The sequence below is a fragment of the Leopardus geoffroyi genome, chromosome X, assembly GCF_018350155.1.
Source record: "Leopardus geoffroyi isolate Oge1 chromosome X, O.geoffroyi_Oge1_pat1.0, whole genome shotgun sequence".
Lineage (NCBI taxonomy): Eukaryota > Metazoa > Chordata > Mammalia > Carnivora > Felidae > Leopardus > Leopardus geoffroyi.
In genome coordinates this window covers 66,634,686-66,661,239 of record NC_059343.1, presented here as the reverse complement: position 1 = coordinate 66,661,239, position 26,554 = coordinate 66,634,686, and the positions used below count along the sequence as shown (strand labels likewise).

At 38.1% G+C, this 26,554-nt stretch overlaps 1 protein-coding gene, 1 non-coding gene and 1 pseudogene across 6 annotated transcripts in view; 2 read left to right on the top strand and 1 right to left on the bottom strand.

Annotated features, from left to right (window-relative positions):
- The window catches only part of BRWD3 (bromodomain and WD repeat domain containing 3), a 235,406-nt gene that overhangs the window by 119,777 nt on the left and 89,075 nt on the right, over nucleotides 1-26,554 (top strand). For all 5 annotated transcript variants that reach the window (XM_045472781.1, XM_045472780.1, XM_045472782.1 and 2 more), the window contains 6 exons: nucleotides 2,382-2,516; nucleotides 3,500-3,628; nucleotides 5,027-5,252; nucleotides 21,626-21,793; nucleotides 24,014-24,197; nucleotides 25,924-26,017. In XM_045472781.1, the coding sequence (XP_045328737.1) occupies nucleotides 2,382-2,516; nucleotides 3,500-3,628; nucleotides 5,027-5,252; nucleotides 21,626-21,793; nucleotides 24,014-24,197; nucleotides 25,924-26,017 (936 nt within the window). The remainder of the gene's footprint in view (nucleotides 1-2,381; nucleotides 2,517-3,499; nucleotides 3,629-5,026; nucleotides 5,253-21,625; nucleotides 21,794-24,013; nucleotides 24,198-25,923; nucleotides 26,018-26,554) is intronic.
- LOC123595287 lies at nucleotides 18,041-19,668 on the top strand (annotated as a pseudogene).
- LOC123595503 lies at nucleotides 22,623-22,730 on the bottom strand. The gene has a single exon (XR_006711204.1). It is a non-coding gene; the product is annotated as a U6 spliceosomal RNA (small nuclear RNA).

Here is a 26,554-nt window from a genome sequence, read left to right as displayed (position 1 = left end):
GGGGTAAAGTTCTTCCATTCTGCAAATACTTACTGAGCATCTACTATGTGCCAGCAGCTGAATTAGATGTTACGAATCAATAGTAAATTAAAGAGTCCCTGTCATCCTAGAATTTACAGCCTATTAAGAAAAAAAACGACAACAAAAACAAACAAAAAATTTTTAATTAAATGTTAAGAAAGAAAAGTACAAAATACAGTGCAAGTTTCTAATAGGGTGACCAAACCTGGTTTAGGAGGAAAGCTTCTTGAGGAAGTAAAATTTGGGTTAAGATTTGAAAGATATGTAGAAATTACCCAGGTCTCAGCCTAAATGTCACCTCCTTCACAAGGCCTTCCCTGATCAAACAATCTAGAGTAGCCTTCCAGTCTTTGTCTTATTCAGTCACCTTTATTTTCATCATGGCATTTATCACTACCTGATATTTACTTATTATATTTTGTTTATTTTCTGTCTCAATATGGTACAGTATCAATAAATATTTGATAAATTACGTATGTGAGGAAGTTGGGAGGTCCTTACAGGCAGAGGGTAAAGAACTCAAAGGTCTTGAGGTACAAGGGGGTTGAAAGAAAGCCAATTTTTGGCTAGAGCATGGAGAGCAGAAAGAGTGTCACCAGATAGGACTGGAGAAATAGACAGGGGCAGACTACTTAAGGTCTTATGGGATCTCTCCTAGACCAATAGGAAACCATTTAAAGGTTTAAAAGCTAAGGAATGACTTGTGAATTTTGCTTTTGAAAAATACCTTTATAATTCTGGTAACAGAATAGAAAATAGATTGTAATGGAGATAAGAGTGACTCTGAGTAGACTTTAGGATGGGCCTTGGCCATGATGATGATTTGGATTTGTGTGGCAGTGGTGGAGATAGAAGTGTGCCTTAAGGCAGATGATATATCTTAAGACATTACTGAATTTGATTAGGTTTTGTTCCCTATGATCCAGTGACTATGTCCTATCCTAAGGCATGTGACCAACAAATAAAATCCCCTATTTAAAAGCTTCTCTTTCCCAGTGTACACGGAAATCACTGTAACATTATCATTTGAGTTTAACAAAGTAATTTTATTGTTTACTTTTTAGGGACCTTAGAAAGTTTTTGTTATATCAAGTTGATCATTTAGCATATAACAAAGAAGTAACTTTTTAGTAGTCACTGGGAAAAGAGTTTTGGTAAACTTTAAGTTGTGACAGTATTTATTGTAATGTGATTTTACCTATACATTTTGAGCCAGTATGCATTTATTTTGCAGCAAGTTATATTTTTTGTCCATAATGGCAATATGGTAGGATGCTCTATTATTCCATTTTTTGTACAATGATTTGGGATAAAATGCACATTTTAGGGTCATAAGATATGATGATTTCTAAAAGCTCTTGATGTGTAATACGCTGATGTTTTTCTAAGTGAAATGCAACTTCAGGATGTCATGCATGCTTTTCTAAACTTGGAGCCTATTGTTAATCATGTATTCTTCTTAACAATGATCTGAATTAGGTGTTGGCAAACTATTTTTTTAAGAGGCCAAGTAGTAAGTATTTTAGACTTTGCAGGCCACATATGGTCTTTGTTGCATATTCTTTGATGTTTTACAGCCTTTTAAACATGTAAAAACCATTCTAATCTCACAGGCTGTGTGTACAAAAATGGCTAGGGGTTAGATTTGGCCGGCAGGCTACAGTTGCAGACTCTTTATCTGATATATCGAGAGGTTAGATTTGTACAAAAATGGCTAGGGGTTAGATTTGGCTGGCAGGCTACAGTTGCAGACTCTTGATCTGAATATGCCGATATTCATTAGTAAGGGAAACATACAGAGAGCATTGGTTTTCAAACCTTTTTATAAAACAGTAAACCCATTTTTCAGATAGCATATTAATGAAACCTTCAAGTATAAAGTAGATAAAGGGCAGAATCACTATGCTTTTTTGTTTGATGTACCACGGGGCCTTCCAAAATGCAATTTGAATAATAGGGATAGAATGCTGGATGAAGAACAGTGAAGGTTTGTCTGTTATCTCTGTTGCAGAATTGGGTGTTAGTGAAAAATTCTGTTTGTCCCATTTTCTGTTGGTATTTTAAATAGAAGAGTCATAGAAATATGAATTCTATTTCGGGGGCCTGGTAATGACCTGTAACTGTTTTTGGACTACATTTTAAACACCTTTCTGCATCTTCTATTGAATACTTTTTGAAATCAGCATGTAAACATATAAGGAACACTAATAGAACCATTTCTTGTAGTGCCCATTGTAGTAAGTGCTGTGGTGTGCATAAATTCACGTGAACCAGGTTGATAGCACACTCCAGAGACCTTTTGGCTGAATAAACCAGATACTCGGTGTTGCTTTTCATGTTTAATATTGCTTTTATCACAGGGACATGATGATGAAGTATTTGTTTTGGAAGCACATCCATTTGATCAAAGGATTATACTTTCAGCTGGTCATGATGGGAACATTTTTATTTGGGATCTTGACCGGGGGACCAAAATTCGGAATTATTTTAACATGGTAAGGAAAATCTGTGCTTAGTTCATATTATAATGGACATCTCTTATATGCCAGCTTGGTAATTAAAGTGTACTAAGTGCCAAGGAACCTCTTATCATCTGTGTTTAAATCCATACAGTAACTTAGAGAATGTCTCAAGACCTGAGAGTAAGGCCAGTCGAGAATTACACCTTTCAGAATGACTCTGTTATCATGGCATTAGCGTTTTCCAAATTCTTGTGCCCAGCTCTAAACTCTAGAAACTCTTTTGGAGCTAACACTAGCCAAAATCACAAAAAGGTTAATATTTAAACAATAATCCTAATGTATATTATCATAACAGTGACTGTATTGTATCTGCCTCTGGTAAACCCCTTATGGTTTAGTTAGTAATCAGGAAGTTGTCTGGCAAATGTGGAATTGGAGGTATAGTTACTGTTAAGATATATTTCATACAAACCCTGGAAAAATCTGATGAGCTATCTCTTTTCCCAGTAGAATACCCTTCTATGGTAATGGGAATACTCATATCCTCCATATTTATTGTTCCTCTCTGAAGAATAGTTCTCAGTAAACATTTCTACATTGTCAACTTTTGAGGCTTTGTATAGTTCTAGACTGTTAATACCCTCTGTCTTTTGTTAGTAAAATTGATTTGTGTGCTTTAATTTTAGGAAGGTTATTTTAAGGCTTACTTGCATTACAATTTAAGATTTGCTGAGGTAGTGTTTTTGTCATTTTGGTTGTGTCTCAGTCACTCATTTAGTACTTCTAAGATATGACATTGCTGGTAATGTTTGGTGCCATCTAATGCATTTTGATTCTTCCTAACATCTTACAGAGCTTTACTGTTTCAGTAGGATTCTGGCTGCAGAAGCCAGAGAGTACATTAGAATGTTGGTACATTATAGAATCCAAGATATTAAGAAGAAGAATCTATTGCCTACTTATTATTTGAAAAATCACCTCTTAAAATGACTTAAAGTGACTCCTCTAATTTTCAGATTGAAGGCCAAGGCCATGGTGCAGTGTTTGATTGTAAATTTTCACCAGATGGAAACCATTTTGCCTGCACAGATTCTCATGGGCATTTGCTGCTTTTTGGTTTTGGATGCAGTAAATACTATGAAAAGGTTAGTCTCTTTAATTTTTGTTATACACTATAATTTTGGATTATATCATTCATAAATTTTATTTGAAGTCTTCTAGTTAATAAGGGCCATTGTATGTCAACAGATATGAAATAACCAAGTCACTTTTCTTGGTAAAATTTTTCATCACTGCCAGAACATAAGCTTCACAGTTTGAATCACTATTAAGATATAGGGTGATGTAGATATAAAAATTCATTAGCGGGGGCGCCTGGGTGGCTCAGTCAGTTGAGCGTCCAACTTCGGCTCAGGTCATGATCTCATGGTTCGTGAGTTCGAGCTCCGCATTGGGCTCTGTGCTGACAGCTCAGAGCCTGGAGCCTGCTTCAGATTCTGTCTCTCTCTCTCTCTCTCTCTCTCTCTCTCTGCCCCTCCCCCGCTCATGCTCGCTCTCTCTCTCTCTCTCTCAAAAATAAACATTAAAAAAATAAAAAAAATAAGGGCTCCTGGGTGGCTCAGTTGGTGTAGCATCTGAGTTCGGCCCAGGTTATGATCTCACGATTTGTGAGTCCGAGCCCCGCATCAGGCTCTGTGCTGACAGTTCAGAGCCTGGAGCCTGCTTCAGATTCTGTGTCTCTCTCTCTCTGCCCCTTTCCAGCTCACGCTCGTGCTCTCTCTCTCACTCTCTGTCAAAAATAAATAAAAACTTTAAAAAAATTAAAAAAAAAATAAAAATAAAAATTCATTAGGAAATCCTTTTACTTAGAACATATTCTCTGTACTGGCCTTTAGGTGTAATGGGAAAACAAGTTTACCAGATTGCATTCTCTACTTATCATAAATTGGAAACAAATAGCTGGTGACCAAATGTTCATTTTCTTCCTTGGCCACTTTACCTATTATCCATCTTGCTAAAATACTTTGGAAACTAACTTAATTGGTTCTTTATATTTTACTAGCTATGAATTTGGAATAGATTATAGATTCTTGGAGTTGGAAGAGAACTCAGAATCATTGAGTTTAGCTCAATACTTGTATCACCTTTGAGTGTCTTTGATGCATTTGGTATTTACCTGCTTTGCCATTTATATTATACTTAATCAGTTCATATTTGAAAAAAAAAAAAAATAGTTATAAAGGTTTGTATGATATTTGCAACTTAAATAAAAATATGTAATTTTATCTACTATGTTATTGCTCTCATTCTTCATATGCTAGTTGGAGAAATATGATATAGGGCCAGAAATTAATACAGATTATAGGATTTTGTGGAGAAAAGATAGGATTACAATTCAGGTGATTCACTTCTACCTAGAGGAAACATATAGCAATAGAGGGCTATAAGGGAATGCAAAAAGTATCTGGTTTGAAAAGTGCATGTTCTTTAGGAATGAAAATTAATTCCCTGTGCATGTTAAATACTTAAAACCTGTGATAAAGATTCCAGATCAGATGTTCTTCCACACGGATTATCGACCTCTTATCCGTGATGCCAACAACTATGTACTGGATGAACAGACCCAACAAGCTCCTCACCTCATGCCTCCCCCATTCTTGGTGGATGTTGATGGCAATCCGCATCCTACAAAATTCCAAAGACTAGTACCAGGACGGGAAAATTGTAAAGATGAACAACTTATACCACAGCTGGGATATGTGGCTAATGGTATGTTATCTCCAAAATTAAATTTAAAATATTTTGCAAAATGTTATACTTCCTACTGTTCTATGGTATTTACTTCCTGCTAAACTCTGTAGTAGGTTAGAATGTATGTATCTAATACTTCTATTAATTTTCATTTGCATATTACTTTTTTTAACTTTTATTTTTTATTTATTTTGAGGGAGAGATGTGGGAGGGGCAGAGAGAGGGAGAGAGAGAGAATACCAAGCAATCTCTGCATTGTCAGCACAAAGCCTGATGTGGGGCTCGAACCCACAAACTATGAGATCATGACCTGAGCTGAAACCAAGAGTCTGACATTTAACCTACTGAGCCACCCAGATGTTCCATTTGCATACTACTTTTGACCTTACCAGAGTACTTTTACATTTTTATGTCAGTTGAACACAGATAAATGGATTAGGACAACAGCCATATACTCAAGCAGAGAATGTATTGACCTGTTTCCTTAGAACCCTAAACATATATATGATCCTGTTGCTTATAGTTTTGACTTCTAGTTATGATTAAATGTACTAACTTTAACCTGTCAAGCTTTTCTCATTGGTGAAACTATTTAGTGTTTAAATAACAGTCTTGGAGGATGTTGAGGAAGCAGTGATAAGCATAATAATGCATGATGTAAAGATAGAATAAGACAGTGAAATAATGCTATTCCCTGTCAAAGCAACTCTTCTTTTTTATTTTAATTCCAGTATATTTAACATACAGTGTTATGTTCGTTTCAGGCATACAAAACAGTGATACAACAATTTCATATATCACACAGTGCTCATCACAAGTGCACACCTTAATCTCTATCACATATTTCACCCATTCCTCCACCTACCTCCCCTCTGATAACCATCAGTCTATTCTCTATAAAGAGTTTGTCTCCTGGCTTGTCTCTCTCTCTCTCTCTCTCTCTCTCTCTCTCTCTTTCTCTTTCCCTCCCTGCTTTCCTCCCTCCTTTTCCTTTGCTGTTTGTTTTTTCTTAAATTCCACATATGAATGAAATAATACGGCATTTATCTTTCTCTGATTGACTTATTTTAATTAATGCTATACTCTCTAGCTCCATCCATGTCATTGCAAATGGAAGGACTTCAATTTTTCTAGAGCATATTTATGGCTGGAATTTTGTGTTTTTTTTTCAAGTTTATTTATTTATTTTGAGGTGGGGGAAGGGCAGAGAGAGAGGGAAGCAGGTTCCACACTGTCAGCACAGAGCCCAGTGTGGGGCTCAGACTCACGTACTATGAGATCATGACCTGACTCAAAATCAAGAGTCAGATGCTTAACTGACTGAGCCACACAGGTGCCCCAGGATTTCACTTTTTTATGACTGAATAATATTCCATATTGTGTGTGTCTGTGTGTCTGTGTGTGTATGTGTGCACACACCATAACTTCTTGATCCATTCATCTATCGATTGACACTGTGCTGCTTCCATAATTTGGCTATTGTGGATAATGCTGCTACAAACATAGGAGTGCATGTATCCCTTTGAATTGGTGTTTTTGTGTTTTTTGGGTAAATACCCAGTAGCACGGGTATTGGATCTTAGGGCTGCTCTATTTTTAACTTTTTGAGGAACCTCCATACTGTTTTTCACAGTGGCTGCACCATTTTGTATTCCCACCAACAGCGCAAGAGGGTTCGTTTTTCTCCACATCCTCTCCATGTTTCTTGTGTTTTTGATTTTAGCCATTCTGATAGGTGCGAAGTGATATCTCATTGTAGTTTGGATTTGCATTTCCCTGATCATGAGTGATGTTGAACATCTTTTCATGTGTCTCTTGGCTATCTGGGTATCTTCTTGGAGAAAAATCTGTTTATTTCTTCAGTGCATATATTAATTGGATTATTTGATTTTTTTGGTGTTAACTTGTGTAAGTTCTTTATATATTTTAGATACTGACTCTTTATTTTGATGCATCCTTGGCACATATCTTCTCCCATGCAGTAGGATACCTTTTAGTTTTGTTGATTATTTCCTTTGCTATGCAGAAGTTTTTATTTTGATGCAGTCCCAATAGTTTCCTTTTTGTTTTATTTCCCTTGCCTTAGGAGACATATCTACAAAAATGTTGCTACGGCTCATGTCAGGAAAATTATTGCCTGTGCTCTCTTCTAGGATTTTAATAGTTTCCTGTCTCATATTTAGGTCTTTAATCCATTTGAAATTTTTTTTTTTTTTTGGTGTAAGAAAGTGGTCCAGTTTCATTCTTTTGCATGTTGCTGTCCAGTTTTCCCAAAACAATTTGGTGAGGAGACAGTCTTTTCCCATTGGATAATCTTTCCTGCCTTTTCAAAGATTAAATGCTATATAATTGTGGGTTCATTTCTGGATTTTGTATTCAATTCCATTGATCTCTGTATCTGTTTTTGTGCCAGCATCATACTGTTTTGACTACTACAGCTTTGTAATACAGTTTTAAGTCTGGAATGTGATACTTCTTTCATTTTCTTTTTCAAAATTGCTTTGATAATTTGTGGTCTTTTGTGGTTCCATATAAATTTTAGGACTTTTTGTTCTAGTTGTGTGTAAAATGCTATTGACATTTTGATAGGGACTGCATTAAATGTATAGATTGCTTTGGATAGTATACACATTTAAAAATATTTGTTCTTTTTTTAACAATTTTTTTAATGTTTATTTAGTTTTGAGAGAGAAAGAGAGAGAGAGAGAGAGGGAGAGAGAGAGAGAGGATGAGCAGGGGAGGGGCAGAGAGAGAATCTAAAACAGGCTCCAGACTCTGAGCTGTCAGCACAGAGCCCGATGCGGGACTCAAGCCCACGAACCACGAGATCATGACCTGAACCGAAGTCGGACGCCCAACCGACTGAGCCACCCAGGCACCACAAAATATTTGTTCTTCTAATCCATAACCATGGGTGTCTTTCCATCTGTTTGTGTCATCTTCAATTTCTGTCATCAGTGTTTTATATTTTTTAGAGTATAGATCTTTCACCTTTTGTTATTAGGTTTATTCCTAGGTAACATTTTTGGTATAATTTTAAATGTCATTGTTATCTTAAATTCTCTTTCTGCTACATCATTATTAATACATACAAATGCAACAGATTTTCGCACATTGATTCTGTGTCCTGTGACTTTATTGAATTCATTTTATCAGTTCTAGTAGTTTATTGGTGGAGTTTTTAGGATCTTGTATATAGAATATCATGTCATCTGCAAATAATGAACATTTAACTTCTTTCTTACCAATTTGCATGCCCTTTACTATTTTTATTTAATTTCTGTGGCTAGGATTTCAGTACCGTCTTAAGTAACAGTGGTGAGAATGGACATCCTTGTCTAGTTCCTAACCCTAAGAGGAAAGCTCTCAGTTTTTCTCCATTCATTGACTCTGATGTTCACTGTGTTTTTCATATATTGTCTTTATTATGTTGAAGTAAGTTCCCTCTAAACTTGCTTGGTTGAGGGCTTTATCATGAATAGATGTTGTACTTTGTCAAGTACTTTTTCTGCATCTACTGAAATGATCATATGGTTTTTATTCTTTCTCTTATTGATGTGATATATCACATTGTTTGGTTTGCGAATATTGAACCAACCTTGTATACTGGGAATAAATCCTACTTAATCATGGTGAGCGATTTTTTTAATGTATTGTTGGATTGTTTGCTAGTATTCTGAGGATTTTTACATCTACATTCATCAAACATCATACTGGCCTGTAGTTTTCTTTTTTAGTGGTATCTACCTGGCTTTGGTATCTGGGTAATGCTGGGCTCATAGAATGAATTTGGAAGTTCTCCTTCCTCCTTTATTTTATGGAATAGTTTGAGAAGAATAGGTATTAACTCTTTAAATATTTGGTAGAATTCACCTGTGAAGCTTTCTGGTCCTGGACTTTGGTTCGTTTGGAGTTTTTGATTACTGATTCAATCTCCTTGTTGGTAATTGGTCTAGGCACATTTTCTGTTTCTTCCAACTTTCATTTTGGTAGGTGATATGTTTCTAGAAAGTTATCTATTTCTTCTAGGTTGTCCATTGTGTTGGCATATAGTTCTTCATAATATTCTCTTATAATTGTTTGTATTTCTGTGGTGTGGTTATTATTTCTCCTCTTTCTTTTGTAATTTTATTTATTTGCGTTTTCTTTTTTTGCTCTTTGATGAATCTGGCTCGAGGTTTGTGAATTTATTTTTTCAAAGAACCAACTCCTGATTTCATTGATCTGTTCTGTTTAGTCTCTATATCATTTATTTCTGCTCTAATCTTTGTTAGTTCCTTACTTCTGTTGGCTTTAGGTATTGTTTGGTGTCCCTTTTCTCAGTCCTTTAGGTGTAAGGTTAGGTTGTTTGAGGTTTTTCTTGCTTCTTGAGTTGATTCTGTATTGGTATAAACTCCTCACTTAAAACCACTTTTGCTGCGTCTCAAAGCTTTTGGAGCATTATGTTTTCATTTTCATTGTTTCCATGTACTTTTAGACTTCCTCTTTCATTTCTTGGTTAACCCATTCATTGTTTAATCGCGAGTTATTTTACCATCATGTATTTGTGGTCTTTCCATATTTTTTCTTGTGGTTGACTTCTCGTTTCATATCATTGTCATCAGAAGATATGCATGGTATGACTTTGATCTCCTTGAGTATTTGTTGAGGCTCTTTTTCTGGCCTAACATGTAATCTGTTCTGGAGAATGTTCCATGTGCACCTGAAAAGAATATGTATTCTGCTGTTTTAAGATGGAGTGTTTTAATATATCTATTAAGTCTACCTGGTGTACTGTGTCATTCACAGCCATTGTTTGTTTGTTAATTTTCTATTCAGATGTAAGTGGTATATTAATGTCCTTTACTATTATTGTATTATAACTCATTAGTCCTTTATGTTTGTTATTAACTGTTTTATGTATTTAGTGCTTCCATGTTGGGTACAGTTGTTATATCTTGTTGGATTGTCCCCTTTGTTACTATAGAGTCCTTCTTTGTCTCTTGTTACAGTTTTTGTTTTAAAATGTATATTTTTCCATAATTTGGCTATTGTTGAGAGTGCTGCTATAAACATTGGGGTACAAGTGCCCCTATGCATCAGTACTCCTGTATCCCTTGGGTAAATTCCTAGCAGTGCTATTGCTGGGTCATAGGGTAGGTCTATTTTTAATTTTTTGAGGAACCTCCACACTGTTTTCCAGAGTGGCTGCACCAATTTGCATTCCCACCAACAGTGCAATAGGGTTCCCGTTTCTCCACATCCTCTCCAACATCTATAGTCTCCTGATTTGTTCATTTTAGCCACTCTGACTGGTGTGAGGTGATATCTGAGTGTGGTTTTGATTTGTATTTCCCTGATGAGGAGCGACGTTGAGCATCTTTTCATGTGCCTGTTGGCCATCCGGATGTCTTCTTTAGAGAAGTGTCTATTCATGTTTTCTGCCCATTTCTTCACTGGGTTATTTGCTTTTTGGGTGTGGAGTTTGGATCCTGAGAAACTTAACAGAAACCCATGGGGGAGGGGAAGGAAAAAAACAAAAAGAGGTTAGAGTGGAAGAGAGCCAAAGCATAAGAGACTCTTAAAAACTGAGAACAAACTGAGGGTTGATGGGGGGTGGGAGGGAGGAGAGGGTGGGTGATGGGTATTGAGGAGGGCACTTTTTGGGATGAGCACTGGGTGTTGTGTGGAAACCAATTTGACAATAAACTTCATATATTGAAAAAATAAATAAATAAAATGTATATTTTTGGGGGCACCTGGGTGGCTCATTTGGTTAAGTGTCCAGCTCTTGATTTCAGCTCAGGTCACGATCTCATGGTTCGTGGCTTCGAGTCCCATGTCAGTCTCTGCACTGATAGCATGGAGCCTGCTCGGGATTCTCTCTCTCCTCCTTTCTGTCTGCCCCTTGCTTGTTTTCTCTCTTTCTCTCTCAAAATTAAATAAACACTTTTTAAGAATAAAATAAAATCTATATTTTCTGATATAAGTATTGATGCTCCAGCTTTTTTTCACATTCATTTGCATGATAAATGTTTTTTATTCCCCTTACTTTCAACCTGCCTGTGTCTTTAGGTCTAAAATGAGTTCCCTGTAGGCAGTATATAGATGGGTCCTTTTGTGTGTGTGTGTGTGTGTGTGTGTGTGTGTGTGTGTGTGTGGCTATGTGCATTCTGTCACTCTATGTCTTTTGATTGGAACATTTAGTTCATTTATAATAATTACATAAAAGTAATTATTGGTAGACATGTATTTATTGCTGTTTTATTACTTGAATTGTGACTGTTTCTGAAGATCCTTTCTTATCTTTCAAGTTTACTGATTTGCTTTAGTGATATATTTGGATTACTTTTTCTTTACTCTTTGTCTATTATTTTTTTTATTTGTGGTTCCCATTAGGTTTATATAAAATCTCTTGTGCATATAGCTGTCTCTCTTAAGTTCACTGCATCCAGTTTGTTTCAAATCTCAGTTATTACAATTTTCTTTTATTTATTTATTTTTAAGTAGCAGGCAAAAGTTTATTAAAGTGTAATATTAGAAAGTAAGAATAGTAGGAAAACTCTCTTAATAGGGAAGGGACATTTGAAAGTGAATGCCAGAAGACTATAGACAAGAGTCCTTGTTTTATAAAGTTCTTGTCAATCCCCCCCCCTTCCCTTCCCCCTTGTTCCTTCTCAGGTTCTACCCTTACTGGCTTGATAGCTCTAGGTGCTGGGTTATGCATTCCTGATTGGCTCATTTCCATTGTAGGACAGGTGGCTGATGGCCATACTTAGGTCTGTTGTCAAATTCCTGAGGGAAACCTTAGGGGAAGTAGATGGGGTCTGTTACATTCTGAGGAACCTTAAACCTGAGGGAGTTTGCTGTGGTCAGACACTCCCAGCATTGTTCCAAAATATGTGTTTATCCCAACCCAGGGACCTCAGATCCTCTTTTCCCTCTCTACCTATTTTATACTATCTTTTTCTATCATATATCCCCCTCTGAACACGTGGCTCCTAACTGCCATTAGGAATTGGGGCGACGACTGATCTTAACTGCTTCCTACTAAAGGGGAGCAATTACAGGGGAATGGCACTGAGGGCAGGTTCAGAGGTCATCCAAAGGTCCAATTTAATGGGAGGGTGTTTGGAACATCTAGGCTAGCAGAATTTTCTTGGATGTCTTCTTATTCTGGCAGATGAGACAGTTTCTACAAATGACATACCAACAGTATTAGACCAACAAGCATTAATATTCCAAATGCAGTGCCTGCTAGGGAGGAGGCCACACCATTAGGAAGAGGAAAGACTCATTGTAGCCATCCAAAATGTCCCTGACATGTCTGGCTATATATATATATGTATACACACACACACATACACATATATGTATATATATGTGTGTACATATATATATATACACACATACACATATATGTACATGTACATATACATATATATGTATATATATATATGTATATAAATTTAACTATAGTTATTTTTCTTCCTCTTCTATACTTATTTGGATCTTGTGATACTGTTGATTAGAATAATTAAGCACCTGAACTAGTTTTTGGTTCTCAATCCTTAAGGCTTCTTTGGCCATCCAGTTTCCATAGGACCAACTCCATGAAGCATATTTAATTTTGCCTTAAGGAAAGATTGATCTTTGATATCCAGAGTTCTATAAGTTTAAGCTGTTGTTTATCTGTCCTGGTGTTAGTAGCACTATAGTCCTTATTTCAGTCATAATGTCCCTTCCTAGCAAGGGAGTGTGGCTCTCTGGCATTATCAAAAAAGAATGTGAAAAATATTAAGTCTCCCCATATGTACCCTGATGGCTGAGAGAAATATTTAGTCGCAAGTTTTCCGGAGATGCCTCTAATTATTATATTGCGTTTGGATAGTTGGCTGGGAGTGGAAAGGAGGACAGAAAAAGTGGCTCCAGTGTCAAGAAGGAAATCAACCGGCTTTCCTTCTGTATCCAGAGTTACCGAAGGCTCTGGGTTTCCAATGGACAGTTGGTTTGGGGGAGCCACCACAAAGAGCCCTGGGCCCCATCAGGGACATTGGTTATCTGAGCCCTCGCAGATTGAGGTCCCTGAGGGCATTCAGATCTCCAGTGACTGTCTCCACACAAAGGAAATGGCTTATGGGGTTTCAATATCAGTTGTACCCTCTGAGGATATTCTCGTTTCCAGTGCCCTAAATGGCCACATAAATGGCACTTGGTGCCAGGACCTCAGAAAGTCTGGTCTGACATAGTACATAAAGCCGCAACTAAGGCCTCAGATTTTTCTTAAGCCTCCTTTCCTGTTCCTTATTCTCCTCTTGATCTCATTTGTAATATACCCAATTGGCAGCTCCTAAAAGCTCCTCCAGGGTCCCTTCTGGGCTAACAACCAATTTTTGCAGTTTTCTCCAAATCTGGGGCTGATTGAGTGACAGATTTTCCTTCAGAATCATCTCAGCCTCAGGGGTGTTAAGGGAGATAGCCATATATTTAAGGAGAGGCTCTCTTAACCTCTCTAGAAAGGCCACCAGGTTTTCATCCTGTGTCTGTAAGATAGTGGCTAATTTACTATAATTTAAAAGTTTTAACCTTAGACCTTAGTTTCTCCAAAACATAAGCTTGGAAGTGGCAGTGACACCATTCTCCAATGGGATGGTCATAGTCCCAATTAATATCTTGGGATGGAATTGCCTGGGCTCCAGTAGGGAATTGGAAGTCCCTGTAGGACCTCCAGTCCCATGTTAATTAATGAGCTGCTCATCTCCAGGTCTCTCAACTGCTGCCAGAACACCAAGTCATAGTGGTGTCTCCCTGCATTTCTCCTTCTGGCACTCTAGCTTCTTGTAGGGGAAACGTGCCTGTTACATTATGGGGAGGGCCTGGATAAGGTGGGCAGCAGGGAGCAGAAGTTCACGTTCTTTCTTAAGTCTGGATCTATAGATAGAGGACCCGAGGAGGAGGAGGTTGAGGTAAGACTTCCCTTCCTCCTTCTCTAGGTTTGCTTTGGGTACAGGCAAGGGCCCCTTGATTGTTTCTCCTCCTGATTTCTGGACCTTGGAAAGGGCTGTCAGTAAGCCAGGGTTAACCTTGTATTGCATACACATGTCCCAATTTTCTCTTAAAGCCCAAAAACATTGAACCATAGGGGACTTCTCCCCATTTCCCTTACAAAAACAAATCTGATTGTAGGATAGTATTATAATTGATATTTCTCTCTGGCTGCCTAGTTTCCTCCTCCAGTTTGTATTGGGGCTAAGCCTTGGCATAAAAGAAAATGAGTCACTTTTTCTTTAGGATTTGTGTATCAAAATCATCCCAGTTTTTCAGAATGCATCCTAACAGAGTACTGGCCTTGGTTGGGGAATTAACTGTCTACAGGGAAAAGGAAGAAAAGGCATCCCTTATCTCAATTTCCTATAGCTGGTCAGAGAAACTTTATCTCCTGACCCTGATTGTTGGCCAGGAGAAGCCTCATCTCCTTGCCCCGCAGTTTGGCTGAGTATGCGACTGGCAGCCAAAAGCCCTGTCAGTCTCACAAGGTGCTGGGAGTAGTAACTCTTACCCAGGCTTGACCCTACCTCTGAGAGTTGACCCATCTTCTCTGATTTCTCCTACCCCTCCATTTCCCTCCTGCAGGAACTTGGGGTTATGGACTGTGATCAAGCAAGACTCCCCTGATTGTAGAAGTATGCACTAATTTTATTTTAGCCTATCAGTCATTTACATATCGATACTCGGCCATTGAGGGGAGGTTAAAAGGGCCAAAGTCAAGGTCTGTTCCCCTGCCTTGTTTAGCAGTACCCACATAAATATGTCCCAGCCATGTGTATATCCATTTTCGACATACACTGGGCTAAGTTTAGCAAAATGGCTCCCAGTAAAAGCGCTTCATATGTCATCCATCCATCCCTCATATGGCATAGGCATCCATTCCTCTACTAAACAGGAACAACACAAGTGTGGAGCATTTGGAGGCCAGCAGTGAGGACATCACCACCATTTTCCTAGCCTTTGGATCAAAGAAGGGTAGTTTTAATCTTATAGGAGTGTACTTTTAAAATCCATTCATTTTAACCTTATCCATCCTGACCGCACATAAAATTCCTTTCCAAAGATTTCCCTTCATGAACCTTCTACAACTTTCCTTTGCATTTAGATTTTGTCCCAAGCCATTTCTCTCCAAATAACCAGTCTCATTTAGGACAAAAATACTTTTTTTTTTTCACCTTCAACAAAAATGTATTTCCACTTCTTATACCTTCCTTCACATCTACTTTTCTACATATGGTTCCTTTTCTTATTTCCATCAGTTTTAACTACATTTAACAGAATTTAAACTCTTAGAATCCTTAGTCTCCAGTGAAAACTAAGTCGCAACCAATTGTGAACTGTTACACCAGAATTCTTTACATGGCAAATTTATGAATTAATTAATCACAAAGCATGTTTTCCAAGAGACCCAAATATCCTTGGTTTCTCTACAATAAGTCAAAAGAACAAACCTATGTTTAGTAAGCAATGCTTTAGCATTCCATCTGATTTGGAAAAGGCCTAAATGTCCAACACATTTAATCTAGTTTATGATCCAAGCAAAACTATAAATTTAAACTTTCAGGTTATCAAAGACCCTGAAAGCTATATGAACAATTACCCATAAAACCTTAAGACAGACTTAACTACTATTTTAAGTCATCTTTTTGCTGACAAATTGCATCAGAGATAACATGAGCTTATTTGACCTTCAGTAAACCTAGGTAGAAAAAGTTTTATATATTTAATGTTGATAACCATAAAGACATGTCTATCTTAAACCAACAAACTTGTGTGATAACCCTAAAGACATGTCTATCTTAAACCAACAAAATACCAAGTGTGTTCTATCTGTATCCATTTAAAAGTTAATTTGTTCCCCGTTGTCAATTTTTAACCGGGGCACCAGTGGGGAAATCTGAAGTCGGTGGTCCAAGTGGGTTGCTCTTCGCTCTTTAACATGAGGGTGGGAGGAGGAGCCAGTGGTGCCTGAGGTACTGAGGGTGGTATAGGAACCAGTTTGTAAGCAGTAGCCAAGGTGATGCAGAAACAGGAGGAGGGAGGGGAAGGCTGAAGAGGTGAGGTTCAGACAAGAAGCCTAGAGGTAGAGAAAAGCCCAGAGGGCAGAGAAGGAGGTCTGCTGGTCTTAAAGTCTGTCAGCTTGGACAGATGAGCAGATGCAGATTTTTTTTTTTCATCAGCAAGTGGAAATAGGCAGTCCGTGTTGGGCCAGAGAAGGTAGGGAAGTTCCCCAAAACAAAAGGAGCTTCAGCAGCTGCTAGGGAATATTCATTCCTCAAAGTCCCTGTTCTGAGGTAGACTAACCAGAGACAGTTGGTTCTAATTATCATCTGGATCTTGTGGGAGCCTGCCAAATGTCTTCTCTCCCATTCCCCCATGGACATCAGGGGCAGGAGCGGGGTGGTGAGCCCAGAAGGCATTCAAGTAAGTCATGCTTCCACTCCCCAAGAGAGATTTGAAAATGAAAGGTCCAAAAATGGGACCTGGGAGGTGAACCATGCCAGAGTGTCAGAAATGGAAGCAAGTAGAGAGCCAGCCACCTTCCACTGTAGTTGGGAAACCTGTCAGTAGGACCCCTTGGAAGTCACCCAGATCACTCCTAGGAGGATATCTGAGGAATCAGTCCTGGGCCTTTCTACAACTTTCCCAAAGAGAGAGGCTGGCCAAAACAGAAAGAGGAGAATTTCACTGGATGCCTAATCGGGCATTCAGGGATCAGGTTCTGCCAACAGCCTTTAGGCATCCACCAAAGAGTAGCCTTGGTCAGGACACTTCAATTGCTGTTTGGCCTCCCCTGAGTCCCATGCATCTGGGAAGTTCTTCTCAAAAGGAAATTGGGGCTCCACCACACTGATGTTCCCAACTACATTGGGGGATCAGCTGAGAGGAGACCCAAGGAGCCTTTCACCCGAGACTTGAAAAATGGCAGCCATGCTATTCACTCTTAACTGGCTGATGGGTGCCCATTATTTGGTTTTCGAGTTTTCTTTAGAATAGAAAGAAAAGAGGGGGTGCTGTCTGCTCTTTACTTATGGATAGAAGATGTTGATATCCCAGGATGAGCACCCAAAGAAATGTTGCAGGACTTTTTACCACAATACCCAGGATTTGTTGTTTCACCACTTCGAAGAATGAAGAGGTGGACTCAAAATGAGCAGCAGGAAATTAGAGTATAGGATTAGAAAGTAAGAATAGTAGGAAAGCTCTCTTTATAGAGAGGGGACATTTGAAAGTGAATGCCCCATATTTTTCATTTCTGACTGATTAGTTTTTAACTTTTTTGTCTCTGTGGTAAAGGCCTCCCTGAAGTCTTCCATTCTTTTCGCAAGCCCAGCGAGTATCCTCATGATTATTGCTTTAAATTCTCCATGAGGCATATTACTTACATCTGTTTTGTTTAGATCTCTGGCCATGACCTTATCTTGTTTCATTTGTGATGAATTTCTCCATCTTGGCATTTTGCCTAAGTCTCTGTCTTCTTCTGTGTGCTACAAAAGCCTGTTATGTTTCCTGCTTCTGAGAGCAAATAGTGTCCAGGGCCTGGCATTTCAGGCCAGGAGTGTCTCTGGTGTGTGCTGGGTACACTCAGCTGTTGTGTTTTGGCCGCTGTATCCTTAAGGCCAATCAATCTTCAGAGGTTCTCCTTGCCTGCAGTGGACAGTGTTTGGACCTTGGCCAGAATGTATCGAGTTTTAACTATGTGTGCCTTGTTCTTGTTAAATGAGACCTGATGCAACTTAACACCAGATCTGAAGCCCTGCAGAACTCCATGGTTGGGAGTCATGGTGTGCGTGGGGATTTCTGCTGATCTTCTGGGGAAGGGGCCTGCCCTGCTGGAACTGTGGCCAACTTTATCTAGAAGGGCAGTACTGGCAGAGTGAAGGGGTATGGGACCTGGTGTAAACAGGTCAGGCAGCCAGTGTTAGTGCTGTGCTTTTTACTGAAGGTAGCTCTGTGTTTATGTGAGGGGTGGGAGAGGGAAATGGCACCACCCATCTCTTTTGTCCCAGGAGAGGGGTCTCTGCTTGCTGTTCTCAGGGAAACACTCTGAGAAGAGTGAATAATCTCCCCCACTGTTTCCCTGGTGTTTTTCAGTTGCCCTTTTCACTCTCTCTGCCTCAGGGTTGTTTGCCTGCCATCTCTTCGGAGTAGGGCAGTGCCCTCAGAGCTCTATTCCATCCAAGCCCACCAACCTTTTAAACTCCAGTCTTCAAGTCCCACTGGTTGCAAAAACTAATAAAAATCAGTCCCTCTTGTTTTCCCAGCCAATGGCTTTGGGGAAGTGTTCTCCTTATGTGTTCCTGTGTGGCCATCTCTCTCTTGCCATTCTCTGTCACCAGGGCTACCTCACCTCCACAGCACCCGTGTTCTGTTTCTCCCCCAAACCATGTCTCTACACTTCCTGTCTTCCTCGATGTGCCTCTTCTCTCCCTCTAGTTCTGGAGTTTGTTCTCTCAGTCCTCAAGTTTATTTCTTGGGTATTCAAAATGATTTGATAGTTATCTAGTTGAGTTCAAGGGACAAGGTGAGCCTAGGGTCCTCCTACTGCACCACCATCTTGTAGCTGTCTATATTAAGTTGATGGTCATATAAGATTCAACCCATTCTTGGTCCTGCTGTGCCACAGCCATGAGCTCCACACATTTCAACAAGGGCCCTTGTACAAGCTTTCAACTGGGGTCAAGAACCGGTTCCTGTCCCAATATGACCTTCAGAAGGGTGTGGAGCTCTGCAGCTGGATCCAGGGACTCACAGGCCTCTCTGTTGGGCCCAACTTTCAGAAGGGTCTGAAAGACAGAAATTATTGTGTGTATATTAGTGAATAAGCTGCAGCCAGGCTTAGTCCCTAAGATCAGCAACTCCATGCAAAACTGGCACCGACTAGAAAACCTCTCCACCTTCCTCAAGGCCATGGTCAACTACAGCATGAACCCCATGGGACCTGTTTGAGACAAACAACCTGTTTGAGAGTGGGAGCATGACATGGGTGCAGGTGTCTCTTCTCATCCTGGTTGGGAAGGCCAGGGGCTGCAGAGTGGCATGGACATTCATGTTAAATACTCAGAGAAGCAGGAGTGCAATTTCAATGACACCACCATGAAGGCGGGCCAGTGCATCATTGGGCTCCTTGATGGACACCAACAAATATGCCAGCCAGTCAGGCATGATAGCTTATGGCACAAGAAGTCATCTGTATGACCCCAAGAACCATATCCTGCTACCTGTGGACCACTCGACCATCAGCCTCCTGATAGGCACGAACAAGTATGCCACCCAGATGGGTATAACAGCTCCTGGGACCCATTGGCACATGTACAATACCAAGTTGGGATATCCATGTCCTTGCAGATGGACTAAACACAAGGCACCAACCAGAGTGGCCTGATCTTTGGCTTTGGCTGGCAGATATATGACCCCAAGTACTGCCCACAAGGTCCAGTGACAGATGGAGCTTCAGTGGCTGCAGGTGACTGCCCAGGCCTAGGGGAGGTCCCAGAATACACCACCTACCACGGAGGAGGTAGAATACTGAGGCACCTGTGCAGGGTGTCTCTCCACATCACCCTGACTGGATATGTGTTTTCTCTGTTGTCTTTTTTTTTCTATTGTCTGAGTGCTGCCAGCTAAGGGTCTGTGGGGAAGGGAGGTGAAGGCATATGCAGATGTGTGTGGTATAGGAGTGCCTTCAAGGGCACATCGTGGCAGCAAACCTCCCAACAGGCTTTGGGCTGAGCTGTTGAGGGGGCTTGGGGGATGAAACCCGGGCAGAGAGGAGACTGGCCCCAAATGATTTCTGGTTGCCTCTCCCTGTCTTCTCCTTTCTCTGCCAACCAGTTTGTGGTTTCTGTACCCACAGAAGTTTCAGACAGTTTTAATTAAAGAAAGACTTTTTTTTTTTTTTTTTTTTTTTTTTTTTTTTTGGCAGGGGAGGTTTCTGGGAGATTGTGGAGTGGGATGCCAGGAAGGAAGTAGGTCCCCTGGGAGAGGGCCAGGTGACAGTCCCAAAATATTGTAGGTCTTGTGAGGACCTGGATTTCTCTGGCACTCTCAGACTGCCCCCTGTGTCTCCCCACAGGGCCTAGTGGAGAAACTGAGGCCCAGACAGGACAACAGGTTGCCCTTCTCTGCAACCTGAGCTCCCTCCTCACCATGGCTGCTATATCTGATTTTCTCCCAAACCACATCTTCCTACCTTCTCTGATGTGGCCTATACTCTGCCTTTAGTTAGTTGTGGAGTTTGTTCTGCTAGTTTTCAGATTGATTTCTAGGGTATTTAGGATGAATTGGTTGTTATCTAGTTTTATTCATGGGAGGAGGCAAGCCTAGTGTCCTCCTACTCCAGCCATCTTCCCTTCAATAACATATCTCATTTATATATTTCTCTTGCATATTCTGCTCTCTACACCTCATCTCACATACCATAATGCCTTAGTTTGTTATTTGTAGGTTTTCTTCCAGGTGTGAGGTGTAGGTATTGATTTATAAATGGAATTTTATTTCCTTACTAGGGATTTAAGACTTGAATTGTCCTTAATAGAGTGAAATGTTGCATATATTTTTATGTACTCTCATAAAGATTTGTAGAGTAATGAAATGATGTTACACATTTGCTAATATTTACTTTTATAATGTCATATGTGTTAAGGGTGAGAAGCATGAATACTAAATGGGAGAAAACACTCAAAACATTTGAATAAAAAAATCTATAGTTCATCACACTTCATTTCCTATAGGACCTGATAACTTAGCTACTCTTTTGGATACCTTTTATTGGATACTAGAGGACAAGATGAAAAACATGTGTAAGATGTATTTAAGAAAAAGAATATAGTAGTAAATAAAGTTTTATTCACATGTAATCAATGGATTTCAGTGTGTCAGTAGAAAGAATTTCTGTACTTATCAATATACTGAGGTGTTTTCAAAACAGACAATATTTGAAAGACCATTATTTTGATTTATTTCAGAAAGGAAATTCTCATGAAAGATGCAAAACATTTCATGTATTTATGGTTGAACTTAATTTAAACCTTACTCAGATCTCTACTCTGGACTTTTTGCTTGGAATATTCAATCAAGAATGTACATTTGAAAATTCATAATTTAATGATTATTCTTTAAGATGATAAGACCCTCATAGTAATGGCTAATTTGGGGGCATTTGTTAAATCATACACACAAGCTGATGTATCAAACAATTTAAAAGTTCCTTAAAAATACTATTTGGTATGTTTTATTTTCATTTTAATATTGTTTTTTAATTATTTGCCTGGAAATTTTATAGATTAAGGTTTGTTTCACCGTATTTAGGGTATATTAAAATGTAAGTAATCTTTTGGCTTCATATCTTTGGTCTCAATAAGGTGATGGTGAAGTGGTAGAACAAGTAATTGGGCAACAAACCAATGACCAAGATGAGAGCATTCTTGATGGAATAATCAGGGAGCTACAGAGAGAACAAGATCTGAGACTAATTAATGAAGGAGATATTCCACATATTCCAATTAATAGATCATATTCTGCTAATGGTGGTAAGTATGTATATATTTATATAATGAAGGTACTTTATTTTACTTGTACTAAGTCTGTGTAAGGAACATTTGAGATTTTTAAATAAAAACATTTTTATTAACTTACAGTTGTGATATATAAATACATCAAAGTTCCATAATATCATTGCCATTTGTTGCTAAATGTCTTAGCATCTCTTACAAGATACAGGTAGTATATTTTAATATACTGTATTCTCTTAACTCATTAATGTATTTTCAGTCTTTACTTTTGTTCCATTAAGGGAAGTAAGGTTCTGCAATAAGTGTACACCTTTTTGTAAAAGGGGAACCAACTTACAGTTTTCAAAATTAAAACCACTGTGAATTTAAAAGTTACTAACAAAAAATTTACCCTCCTTTGTTGAAAAGAAAGCAACATTATCCCCTTCCTCTCTTGAATTTACAGAAAAACACTGGAAGATAAGCCCTATTCTTAGGGAATACAGATACTTTTTTTTTTTTTTTGAGAGAGAGAGAGAGAGAGAGAGGGAGAGACAGTGTGTGTGCACATTCAAGTAGGTGAGGGACAAAGGACGAGGGAGAGAGAATCTCCAGCAGGCTCCGTGCCCACCGCAGAGCCCCGTGTGGGGCTGATCTCACAACTCTGAGATCATGACCTGAGCCAAAATCAAGAGTCAGACACTCAACTGATTGAGGCACCCAGGCGCCCCCAGGTGAAACTTCTGAATTGAATTTCACAAGTTTGATATAAATTACTAGCAGTATTCTAATTTATTGTATCTTTTCCTTCACTTTATGAATCTGAATTTTATATAAATCTTAGCTTCTGTCAGTTGTACTTTTTTTTTTAACTATGGAATTCTTCGTGAATTTGCATGTCATCCTTGTTCAGGGGCCATACTAATCTTCTCTGTATCATTCCAGATTTAGTGTCCTGTGCTGCCAAAGTGAGCAGTGTCAATTTTAGTTTTATCAAGAACTATTAGTTGTACTTTAAAATGCAGTCTTTTTATGGGATTTTGGCAAATGTATTTCTTTTTATGTTTATGTAATTGTGGTTCTTTCAGGTATGGCTTTTGGAGTCCAAGAAATGAATAAAGTGATTTAAAGTTGAATGATTCACAGTATATTTTACTCATTTCCTGAGTCTTAAGTATCCCATAAAATTAAAATAAAACCATTCTTTGTTTACCTAAGGAGCACCTAACTCAGATGAGCTTTTCTTGACCTGGAACAAGATAAGATGTGGACTGATAATCCTATATATCTAGGCCCTTTCTTTCTAAGACATAAAACTTTCTTAGAACCCTGATATAGAGATTCCTTAATGAAATCAGTGTTCAGTCTACCCTCAATAGATTTCTGTGGATAGATTTGAAATGCCATTAGTCAAAGTGGACCCACTGACTTCTATTTCCAATGTTTATTTCAATTTTTTTTATCTTTCCTGGTGATTCTTTTAACAGTTGAATGAATGATTCAATTTCCATTTTTATTTCATTTGCAAATACAACAAAAATAAAAAAACAGGGATATATATAGGGGCTTGAAAAGTTTCATTACCTTATTTTTCCTTTCTTTAACTGCATTATCAATTTTGAAAATGAAATTTTGATAGTTAAAAAATACTTTGCGGGGGGCGCTTGGGTGGTTCGGTTGGTTGAACATCCATTTCTTGATTTCAGCTCATGTCATGATCCAATGGTTTGTCGCATCAAACCCCACATCAGGTTCTGTGTTGACACTGAAGAGGAGGCTGCTTGGGATTCTCTCTCCCCCTCTCTCTCTGTCCACCCCCGCTCAAAATAAATAAATTAAAAAAATATACTTTTTCTCTTATTATTTTTGAAAGCCTATTGAAGCTTTATACATAAACCTTTTAATAGGCTAAATGTAGGATTTAGGTTACAAGTTGCTTTCTGAACTAGTAATAATAAACATTTGTGAATCTACCAAATCATGTTAAATATACTTTTAGTATTTCTTGAGCATTTGGTAGACAACAGATGTGAATGTACTTTGAAAACATTTAAGAGTGATAGAAACTTTAAACATTTATTGAGTCTTTGCTTTATTCATCACACTATAAAAAAACCATAAAGGTGGCATAGAAAATTTAGAGCAAATAGATAGCAGCATTGTTGAAAAGTACTCTCTTAGACTTTTCTATTTTAGAGTACCAATGTCAAAAAATTTGGTGCCTTTGTTCAGAAAGTGGTACCTTTCTTTTTGTTTTAGCTCTGAGAAGTCCAAATATGGACGTATCTTCTTCCCCAAATATTGGGCTTCGACGTAGTGGTCAAATTGAAGGTGTCCGACAAATGCATAACAATGCTCCTCGGAGTCAGATGGCCACTGAACGAGATCTCATGGCATGGAGCAGAAGAGTGGTGGTCAATGAACTAAATACTGGAGTTAGTAGGTGAGTCAATAAGGTAACATTCATAAGAAAATTGAGAGCTTTATAGTTTAGTTAATAAATTTTAATAACTAAGGTAGTTTTTAATCAAACTGAGTTTTATATTAGTTTTTTCTACATTGTTCCAGTTACTTCATTCCATAACAACTATTTAATGATCATCTTCAGTTTGTTTGGCTTTGTGCTAAATGGTTTGGGAAATACTGAAAAATGAAAAACATAGTTTGTCTTCTATGAGTTCATAGTCTCGTTTAGAAGATAAGAATACAAATACTATTAAGTAAGAACATGAGACCATATGTGATTAAGTATGTCTGTGATATATAGGCCCCAAATTCAACCGTAGTTCTGAGGAAAGGGCCATCAATTTAATATTGTAATAGTTTGGGAGTGCCATATAAGTATGTTGTAGACCCCAGTGCTTACGGTATATTTAGAAATGCCATTTAAGTAGACTTCCTTGCATGAAAGGATTTCATTAGGATGAATTTCAAATTTAGAATACCTATCCTTATTTGTAAATCCTAACATTTGTTTTAATATCAACTCCAGGTAATCCACATAGACTGGGAATAGATTTAGAAAAGAAAAAAGGACATTTGACAGAGAATATACAAAATTTCTTAATCATGCTATCTCTTTTACCAGGCCATTTGCCAGCTAAGCCAACAAGTAGCAAACGTAATTTAGTTTCACCTTTTCTTTCTACAGCAGTAATAAGAAAAAGGGAGACATAGGTAATTTATGAACCCTTGGCAGTAGAACAATTTGAAATAATTCTTTTCTCAAAACATTAAAGTGGAATTGAAAGTCAGGAGCTCAAATAGATACTTGTATGCCATGTTCATTGCTACATTATTCATAATAGGGAACAGTAGAAATAATTCAAGTGTCTGTACTCAGATGAATAGAGCAACAAAATGTGATGTGATATATATATATATATATATATATATATATATATATATACATACATACATACAGTGGAATATTGCTCAGTCATAAAAAGGAATGAAGTTCTGATACCTGTGACAACATGGATAAATATTGAAAATATGCTAAGTGAAATACCAGACACAAAAGGACAAATACCATATGATTCCACTTATGAATTATCTAGGTTAGACAAATTCATACAGATGTAAAGTTGATTAGAAGTTAACAAGGGCTAGTACAAGGACAAATAGAGTTACTGCTTAATGGTTACAAAGTTTTGAGTGGTGAAAAAGTTTTGGAAATAGGGTGATGATTGTTACACAACATTGTAAATGTCATTAACACCATTGAATTGTATACCTAAAAATGATTAAAGTCGCAAATTTTATATTTAAAGGGTACTTTTGTTATCTGACTTTTTTTCTCTGTTACAGCAACACTTTATTTTTTTGATGGGTGTTATTAAACTTACTTTGGTAACCATTTTGAAATATATAAGTATATCAAAACATCTTGTTATATACCTTAAACTAATACAATGTTATATTTCAAATGCATTTCTTTTTTTAAGTTTTTAATTAAATTCCAGTTAGCTAACATATAGTGTAATATTAGTTTCAGTAGAACTTTTGATTCATTGCTTACGTATAACAGCCAGTGCTCATCACAAGTGCCCTCCTTAATACCCATCACTCATCACCCCCCCCACCTCCCCTCCAGCAACCTTTGTTAGTCTTTTACACTTTTGGTTTGATTTTTGGTGATTTTCTGTCACTTTGACCTTTGTTATTAGGGTTCAGGAAGAATGTCGAACTGCAAAAGGTGACATAGAAATCAGTCTTTATACAGTTGAAAAGAAGAAAAAACCATCTTATACTACCCAAAGGGTAAGTTTAGTTTTACAGTACTTTGGGGTACACTATTTTCAAATATTTGCAGATACTGGATTTTTCAAAGGTAAGAGTTATGTATTAGGGGGCTATTTTGCTAGTTGACTACATATAGGTAACCTATTTTTTAACCTGAAATTGAAATATATAGTTCTTATTAATAAAATTGAAATTATACAAAGTTAGGACTGTGCCCCCAAATTTAGGACATGTTGTCATTGTAGATATAGGACATTTGTATTAAAATGCCATTTTCTTTTAAATTTTTTTTTTCAACGTTTATTTATTTTTGGGACAGAGAGAGACAGAGCATGAACGGGGGAGGGGCAGAGAGAGAGGGAGACACAGAATCGGAAACAGGCTCCAGGCTCTGAGCCATCAGCCCAGAGCCTGACGCGGGGCTCGAACTCACAGACCGCGAGATCGTGACCTGGCTGAAGTCGGACGCTTAACCGACTGCGCCACCCAGGCGCCCCTAAAATGCCATTTTCATATGGTTAGAGTAAAAGCTTAAAATTGTTGGCTGATACTAAT